This window comes from Tigriopus californicus, chromosome 10 (assembly GCF_007210705.1).
Source record: "Tigriopus californicus strain San Diego chromosome 10, Tcal_SD_v2.1, whole genome shotgun sequence".
NCBI classification, from domain to species: domain Eukaryota; kingdom Metazoa; phylum Arthropoda; class Copepoda; order Harpacticoida; family Harpacticidae; genus Tigriopus; species Tigriopus californicus.
The window spans coordinates 11,418,690-11,428,305 of NC_081449.1; the positions used below are offsets into that span (position 1 = coordinate 11,418,690).

The 9,616-nt window shown below is 43.3% G+C and overlaps 2 protein-coding genes across 2 annotated transcripts; one reads left to right on the forward strand and one right to left on the reverse strand.

Annotated features, from left to right (window-relative positions):
* Positions 1-2,845: 2,845 nt before the first annotated feature.
* On the reverse strand, positions 2,846-4,630 carry LOC131887771 (uncharacterized). Its single transcript, XM_059236456.1, has 2 exons — positions 4,375-4,630; positions 2,846-4,177 (listed from the first exon to the last, which is right to left on the reverse strand). Exon 2 carries the CDS (start codon positions 4,169-4,171, stop codon positions 3,014-3,016), a length of 1,158 nt encoding a protein of 385 aa, XP_059092439.1. The 5' UTR covers positions 4,172-4,177; positions 4,375-4,630; the 3' UTR covers positions 2,846-3,013.
* An 860-nt stretch (positions 4,631-5,490) lies between these two features.
* On the forward strand, positions 5,491-9,406 carry LOC131887770 (ubiquitin carboxyl-terminal hydrolase 1-like). Its single transcript, XM_059236455.1, has one exon. The coding sequence runs from the start codon at positions 6,429-6,431 to the stop codon at positions 8,907-8,909; it is 2,481 nt and encodes an 826-aa protein (XP_059092438.1). The 5' UTR covers positions 5,491-6,428; the 3' UTR covers positions 8,910-9,406.
* Positions 9,407-9,616: the final 210 nt, after the last annotated feature.

The window sequence follows — 9,616 nt, forward strand, 5'->3', positions numbered from 1 at the left end:
CACCATATCATCAAAAAACGGACCTCGTTTAGAATTGTCTTATGGTTTGGGGAACTGAAGGAGGTATAAACGAATCAAAACCCAAAAGTAACCAATGAATTGGGGGCCAGACATTGGAATCATTCAACTTCTGAAACGGGCACTACCAACAGTAAGGCAACACGCTCGTTGACGCACCGCTGCAGGAACTCCTAGCTTCTGATGCCCAGTTTGAAAACGAGATGGATGTCGTATTAGTTAGTGGCACCTATAAATTACTCGGGATTGGTCCTTAGACCAACNGATCCTAACAGTCTAACCGGTCCGGTCTTTTTAGACCCTGCAAATAACAGGGCTCTAGTCGTTCCTCACTAAAGCGAACAGTTGCAGTCACTTTGATCAAAAACAAAATCTTAACACAAACTTTCCTCGGAAAAAATGTAATTGCGCCATTGGTTTGTTACCTTTCCCAAAAGGTTAATCATCAATTTTTCAAGATCATTGTCTCGTCCTGGCCATACTACAACATGTCTGGCAATTGCAAAGGGCACTTTTTGTCACAATATGCCATTAACTCTCAAATAACCAAACGAAGTCTAAAGTCTACTCTAGCCTACTCTTAAAGTCATATCTAAGAATATTCACTTCGTATTTAAGCGATTGTCTAAGCGCCTGTGAAAAACCAAACAAAAGAAAAAAGATTGCAAATGATTGTTGAATGTTTACAACAATAGCACTGAAGCCAAGATGGGAAGAAAGCATCAAAAATGGTTAAAACTCTTCAAGCTTGCCCTTAGTAATCCCGCATACATACAATGTAAGTCAAGAAAATGTGAAAAGTTGGGAAAGTCAAAGGATGATTTCCTGTCAATAAACTACTTGACAACTTTGTTGTGAATTAAGTTTTGGTCCAACTGTATATTCAATTGGGCAGACTTTATCACAAACCTCTAGAACTATGGACTGTGAACGAGCTTCCCGCCAAATCGGCCTGCTCTTGGTCATAGCAACTTTGAGCCACTTTTCGAATTAAAGTGATAAAGTAAGAAACGTATATTCTTTCAATTAAAGTTGGGTCATTTTTTGCATTACTTACTTGCAAAGCGGTTCGTTTCAAAGTTATCTTGCCAAAAGGTTATGTAGTTGACCAAGAGCAACTGAAAAATTGAATTTTATGTTGTGTTTACGACATAACTTTGGACATATCTCCTGAGTTCCCTAAGGATAGTTTTGGGCTCAAATTTGGCGAAGTTCATCTATCGAATCTTGAGGTCGTATGAAGTGCGTATTTGGAATAAGGAGAACACTTTAGGAGATAAAAAAAATCCTTAGGTTCGCAGTCCACATCGCTAGAAGTCCGTGGCTTTATCCACGGTGACACTGTAAGCTTGAAAGACTTGCAACTGCAAGATTAAAGGCCAAGAACAGCTCGCATGTCCTTGAGAGCCAAGCACAAATTTTAGCGTTGGCTTATCTCATTAAGAACACATGATAATAAAACACCCATTTTCATTGCTATCGAATATATTGTTCGGCATTCGTCAAAAACCGGGAAGAGTGACCATAAAAGCTTTAAATTTCCTTCAGTTGCTCAAAAAGAAATTAAAAAAGATAAGGTAGCTTTGGAGGTCGAAAAAGGAACGAGTAACGAGCAACAGTTGGCATTTTTGAAATTTATTCAGATTACAGTTCCGCTTTCGAAAAAAAGGAACGAATTCTTGTGATTTCGCTTCTACTGCCCTGCGTATAATAATGCCTATCTATTAGTGCTGGGGTGAGTCCGGCAAATATCGGACTCGTACAAGTCCTCTGTTCTTTTTTTTCTTTTTACCGGACTCAACTTAAATCCGGACTAGGGTCAGAATACTCGAGTCTTTGCTTGACCTGCCTCTTAAAAGACTCGTCTTGCGAAATCAAAAGAGAAAAAAATCCAAAAAGATATTTAGCGAGTCCGAATTCGATTGCTTTCTAAAAGTCTCGAATCCGCAATTCCTCCAAAATCGAGTAAAAGACTCGAGTGCACTCAACTTCCGGACTCGCCCCAGCATTATTATCTACCGCCATGGTATATTGACTGTTAGAACACTTCTCGGTAGTGTGCCTATGCTGAACGAGGGCCAGAAGAGTCGAGACGGGGGGGTAACATATATTACTGGATTAACTTTTTAACTACCCCCACTTACTACAAACTGTTCTTTCAATAAAGGTTCTATGCTACACACTCGCGCTATTTTACTGCAGATAACTGGGATGTGCCATACCCAATACCCTTTCGTCTTTCTATTTTCTTGTAGCACAGATTTGGGCGGGTCGATGAATAATTTACCTGCCCCCTAAAAAAATCAGCCTTAATGCTAGATCGAAATAGTGCTCGAACAACTCGCAGCAACCTGTTTAATGTGTATACTTGTGCCAGATATGAGCCTTTGCTTGGTGAAGGATTACAATTTGGGTTTCAATGCAGAATTTGGAATGATTGACAAAACCCAGATTTACCCCAGATGCTGGGACGTCAGATTTCTGCATAATGACCCCAAATGAAATGTAACTCTTTGCCGAACAATGGCTCATGTCTAGTGGACTATTTACAATGGGTTTGAGTAAGTTGTCCAAGCCCTTTCTCTGATGTAACATTTCGGCTAGCTGGATGGGTCAATCAACACCCGTATTTGTCCGTTTCGTTTTGCCCTTCTACGCCTTAGCGGAATCGTTGGCTCATAACAGCATAAATTGTTCTCGTAGAAAACGAGATAGTATTTTTCGAAGTTATTATTTTTACGGCTGAGATTGCCTTACTTCAGACATGTTTACTGCACACAATTTCCAAAGATCTTTGATTGATTATCGCATATGGTGTGAACACGGGTCATGGTTCTGATTGTCATTATTATTACTATTCCTTTTACAAGGTCGTCTGGTTCACGATTCAGGTAAATGTGTAAAAACTATATATAAGCAATTCAGGAAAAATAATCGTGATTGAATTGAATCGTTGCATTATGGGATATGATTTGTTTCGGCTTCATTCAAAGTGTCATTTCTTGTTCCCCAAGCTCAATCGTTTTAAGAAAGGCATCATTCTTGGTGAAGGCTGATTTTCAGCGACCTCGTCTCTCCCATTAGTCACATGGAGTCTCTCGATGGACAATTGGCGTTGATGGCGACGTCCTCGGTTACGAGGATTGTCATGCGAGCCTAAGTTTGGATTCGATGGATTCGATTCTTGTGGGGCATTGGGTGAAAAATCACGTTCACCCTCGACAGGATTGGTTTCAAAGAAAGGATTTGATGCTTGTTGTGGTTGCAAAGACCAGTACGGGGGCGGATCTTCGTCATTAAATTCGGGATGCGTAACAGGAGACAACGTTCTTTCATTAACCGAGGCATTTGAAGGCGTTGTGGGTGGTTCCTGACTGATTGCTCCCGCACTGCTGCGTCTATGGTTGCGTCTTCGTCTGGCAGTGGATTGCTCGGGATAACCAAATTGCTCCTTCAAGCTTCTGACAATCTCATAAGTGACACTGCCACCCGTATATCTGATATTCTTGATCGATTCTCCTACCACATCCGGGATCTGAGAGGCCACTCGATGTCCCGAGGAAAAGATCAGCTCACATTTTGATCCCAGTGTTTTATGGGCCTCGGCATATTTCAGCATTCCTTTCTTCACCCGTATCATCTTGGTAACTTCAATTTCCTCGGCTTGGTCTTCAAGGTTTCTCTCAGCCAACAACCTTTGCTCAGTGGCTACCCGAAGTTTGGTCTCTTGATCTCGGGTATTGTTCACGTTGGGATCCATTTTCCTTAGCTCTTTTGAGATCTTCTGCTCCTTCATTTTCACCTCCTCCACATTGATTTTAGCTTGATCCAAAACCTTTTCAGCCTCTAGTATGGCCTCAAACTCCAGACGAAACACCTTGATTTGATCGGCAAAGGCTTCACAGATCTCATCGCACCAAATTGAGGTCAGTTCTGCCATTCGCATCAGCGTGTCTTTGATGGCTCGATTCTCCATAGAAGCACTCCATGTCACCAAATCTAGATGGGCCTCGCGTTGCGCCTTAGAGAACACCTTAAAGGTGTTTTTCACGTTCTTAAGCTGGGATATGACCATTTGAAGATCACGATGAGAGGATCCCATGGATATGAGGCGCACACCAGACCTTCGAATAGCATGGCTGGTCTTGCCCATGATGATCTGGAGATTTGAAAGTAACTTTCTTTCGTTAGCACTTGGCAACTTTTGTGGAGTAACGGATCATTGACTCAAGAAGATGCGTTGAAGCATAACACTGCTACATGCAACTACGAAGCTTGAAAGGCAACGATAATCATAATCATTCTGGAGCTCGTTACAGAGATAAGACCAAAAGATCAAGTTGGTGTGAATTATACATTGTCAACATTATGTTTTCGACCCCCGATGTTCGATAAAGAAATGTTGCCGGTCTGATCTTTGAATCTACCCTATGTTCCCCTAGGACTTAATGGTATTCAGCTGCTGGAATGAGTGACCAAGAGAACGATCAAGGCAAGGTTGGTCAATGAATTGAATTTTTTTGTATCTGAAAATGGTAAAAGTACTTCCTTCATCCTAGAATACGCTACTAGAATATACACAGGTAATTTGCATTAGTATATAAGTATATTGGGGAATCAAGAAAGTGATAAACAACGTACGCTTTAACCATCCTTCAAGTAACTTTCAACTGTTCTCCGCCTAAGCACGATTTTTCTATGAATACAAAGGCAGAATGAATATCTTCACATAAAATAACAAGCAATGAGCTAGATGTTGAGTCATATCTAAACATCAAGATTAGTTGCAGACAGATTTGTGCTACCCAATTTATATCATGGACTAGAGGAAGGACTCTATTCACGTGATACTGTTAATTTTCTTGCGTGTTCATGTGAATCAACATTTTAAGACAGATCAAAAAAAGGATTGACGTAATCGTTGTACTACTGGAACATCCAGTGAAGGGAACATCATCCGCTTTGGAATTTTGTATCTTTTTCTTTCTTTAATTACCAATTCATATCTATTGTCAGGGGTTTGTAAGTCAATCTTAGATTGAGGAATTGCTGGAGTATGCTAAAATGACTAAAGTCGTATGTCATTGGTTTCTTTTTCTTCAGCCCAGGTGGTCACCTTCACTACAACTCTGACGACGTGTTGTTCTTTTCATTTGAACTTTCGTTTGCAAAATGGCGCCCTCTGATGTGTCATTTATTCCAATGCTATGAACACCTCAAAAACCCTTTCATACATTCTATCGGATACAACTGTCTTCCTCATGATAGACAGCTAATAGATAGACAGATAGCTAATGCATATCTTAGTCACATACTGACACGAACATGATCTCACCCTTTCCAACCATCTAAAACAGCATCACTGTTGATAGCTTTAAGCCATCATTCCTCTAGTGCAATCCCGGGTACCAAACACTTCAGTGCTGCCAACATCTCTTTCGAGCAATGGCTTTTAACTCGGAGATTCGAACCCACGTAGTCCGTACGTAAAACAGCTTGGACCCAACTGCCCTACCAGGGTGCCTGCGTGTGTGAGTCAACGCCTCTCCATCCATCCAGTCTCTACATACCTAGCTGTATGTATGTGGCAAGCATGCAGTCGTTCCCCACAAGCCAGCAGCGGGCCCCTTTGACTTGGTTTCGCTAGAAGCACCATTCAAGCAGGGCCAACGTGCGAAAGGCCATCGTGCAAGGCCGTTCATTAGAAACCCCTAAGACCTGCAAGGACTGTCCACTTCTGCGCTCCTTTTGGCCTTTGGTTCCACTCTCCGAGCCCGTTAGCCCGTCAAGCTTCGTGGTGCACAGTCATCCATCCATCCATCTATCCATTCACACAAGACGAGATCCAAGAGACTCGGATTGGTCCACGAGTGGAGGATTCTCGTGTCATGACATCCGATTGACGTCCGTTGAATTGGGTGCGAATGGATTTGATTCGAACTGACAACGGACACGTTGTTTGAGTCCTGGGTTTTCATTGCCGATTCAGGTGCCTGGCCCAGGCGTTGCATGGCAAGTTGGGATGTTCCCGGAGGATTGACAACCCATCCAGATAGATACAAGAGCTGAATTCATTGCTTGTGGTCTCATCTTGGAGATTGGATGAGCAGCGAGTGAAGTTACGATCGGTGATTGGTGATTGTGACGTTGTTTGGAAAGAAAGAAGGAAAGAAACTGGATGGATGGATGGATTGATTAGTACATTAGATTGCGGAGCATGAACAAGTATCCTTGACATGTTTCTGGCCAAGTCCTCGTGATTCAGCATAAGTTGGAAAGAACTGAAAGCAAACTGGACTCTGAAAGGCAAGACAAGCAAAATCAAGGTTAGAGGTGGCCTTACGGTTGGCGGTGGGTACGCAATGTTGTTGTGAAGGGCTTCATAATGAAGACAATCTGGAATCCGTGCAATGGGCGAGTGCCGCTTGAGGATGGCCCCCATTGACCGCACCCATTCGGACACTTTGACCTCCTCTTCCTCTTTCTCCACTGTCTCGTTTCGTTCGGATTTCGCATTTTCTTTAGACCATCGTGATCGCAACGAGGTCGTCGACGACGAATGCTTCGTACCCAAAAGCCGCCAGTCTACAAAACTCTCCAGCAAAAGCAAGAAGCGACGACTGGCCGAGGTCCATGCCGAAAGTGCTCCTGACGATGATGGTGGTGTAGATGTGAAACGAAGTCGATTGGAAACAACAATTGCCAACATGAATCATTTGTCCCACCACCCACACGGTGCCATGGGCCTGGGATCTGCGGGAGCCAATTCGGTCAAGCATGGCATAGAACAGAGCGAACGTGGACCGTCCAAGTTCGCTTCTGGAACTTCCTCTGCCTCAACTAGTTTGTCGTCTCGAGCCCCATCAATTGCATCATTGTGCAACCTGGGAAACACGTGTTTTCTCAACTCGGTGCTCTATACTCTCAGATTTACTCCCGGCTTTCTTCACAACTTGCATCACTTAGCCTCCGATATCAACCATTTTCATCGAGCCAAGCGAGAAAGCAACTCGTTGCTTTCCAAGACGGGCAAGAGTAAATCCTCTGGTTCGTTGCAAAATGGTCACTCCCTGACTTCAGTGAACGTCCATTCCCCGGTAATCACGAGCAATATCTATGACTCTGACGAATTAGAATTGGTGGTAGAAGTGATTGACCAGCTTCATGATCTTTTCAAGACCCTGTCCAATACGGATGAAGGTGCGGAAACGCGAGATCCCATCGCCCCTTCGTCCTTCCTAACAGCCGTAGGACGACTAAACCCCTTATTTGAAGGCAATCAACAACAAGATGCTCATGAGCTGTTGGTAATGATTCTTACCATCTTGGAAGACATTAAAATCCCTCAAGAGCCGTCCTCCATTGACGTTCAACCGTCGTCGTCCTCTTCAAGTAATACCAATTTGTCCTCCGCTCTATCAGCCCAGGAGATTCCTCACCAATTGTCATCTTCATTGTCAAAAGCCCCGCCCATTCCGGAGAAGAAGTCAAAAACCAAAAAGTCGGGTAAATTCTTACCCAATGGTATCGGTGGTCCTCATACCGGAGGGGGCGCCTCCCTCCTCGCCAATGGCAATAGCCATTCAATGCCTTCCGTGAACAATACATCAGCCAAAAACACGATGAGCTCGTCAAATAATGATTTGGCTCATATTGGACGCAGTGTGTCTCCAAATACCAACCAGCACACGTCACAAGGGCCTCACAAGGCCTCAGGTGAAAATTCATCTGCTTCGTCCTTTCCCACCCCCAACGCCGCCTCCCCCCCGTATGTGCTTCCCAACTTTGTGAAGGAGAATTTCGAAGGCAAGTCTGTGATGCGAACCCGATGCCTTGAATGTGAAGCTAGCACATACCGTTCCGAAACTTTCACCAACATTGATGTGGCTCTCACATTTGAAGATGAGGCTGATGCCGATGAACTCAGTGGTAAGGACCTTTTTCTGAAACAGATCATGATGTCAGAAACACTCAGAGAGAACAACAAGTATTGGTGCGAGGAGTGCTCACGACTCAACGAAGCCCAGCGTTCAGTACAGTTTGAGCTCCTTCCAAAAGTGATGGTATTGCAATTGAAGCGATTCACGGCCGCCACCGGCTCCAAGTCTTCATACATGTCCAAGATCAATGATCACATTCCCACCCCTTTCACCTTGAACTGCTTTTGTACCCAGTGCATGCCTCACACGGCAGCGGGATACCCTCCGGTGCATTCGGCTCATGCCTCAAACGTAAAACCAAGGCACATCTTCAAACTGTATGCCGTGATCATGCATCTGGGAGCCACATTGGCTTCCGGTCACTACATAGCCTATGTGAAGGCTTCGTCAGACTCACTCTGGGAATATCAACAGTGTCAAAGGGCAGTAAGTAGTGCCTTCTCAACTACGTCGTCATCCAACGGGATTGCCGCCGGAAGTAAGAACGGTGTAAATGGGAATAATACTGCTGAGCGTAAGAAGAAGAGTATCATGAAATTCTTGAGGAAAAAAGACGACTCCAATATTGGTTCCAGTAGCCCTTCCTTACCATCCTCCCAAGCCTCAATGTCTGATTTCAATCATTCTGGCTTGAACTCCATGAATGGTTCCGACAGCCTACCCGTTCCCACCACTTGCCGGAGTGTCAACTGCTGTGGAGTTCGAAGTCTATCAGCGGGCATGGACACCATGTCTATGAAGTCCAACTCCTTCCATCATAGATCCATTGACAGTTCAGATTCGGACCTCCAATCCAGTTCCTCTCAAACCGGATGTGACCCAGACGATCTTTGGTTAGAATGTGATGATGAAACCATACAACCAGTCTCCCGCAAGCAATTCGAAGATATTCTGAACTCTCGTCAAGGGGCGACCACCACCCCGTACTTGCTCTTTTATCAGAAGTGCTAATATTCAACCCAAAATGAGCATAGCATCTTCCATTAACAAGTGATTGTGGCCTGTAATTTATTTTTGGTCCGACTATGTAGGAAATTTAAACCATTGTAAAAAAAAACAATAGAACGTTGTTCAAGACAATAGTGAACACGATTTTAATATCGCCCATACTTTACGAAACGACAAGCCTTAAACACTCAACCACCCACCCTCTTAACGGTTTGGTTGACAAAACCAACTTACCACCACGTCTGTAGAACCGTTTTGGCATGTTTCACCCCATTTATACTGTAAATTTTCCAGTAAATTGTTTTGTCTGGTGCAGTATGATAGTTTCATCACTCAATCCCCCATTCAGGACCACCACACCCCTAAAAATAAAGGAATACTTTGAACATATTAGTCATTGAAGACTCTATCTAGGTATATATAATACTAAAATATAATATTATCTTAACCTAGCGAAAGAACTCTGATACCGTGAATAAACTTCAGTTTTTGACATTTAAGTTTCGTTTAGATCAGTTCATTTAAATTCATCCATGGGGTTTCTAACCTATATCAAATTTCAGCGAAATCAAATAACTGGGTCAAAAGCTATGGCCTCACAAACCACAGTAAGTAAAAGAGTACTTTCAGAATGAATAATTTAGCTCTCTTCTAGTAATCAATTCCCATAACTGCGAGAATATTTGTTGTGAGATTTGAGAGGGCATAAC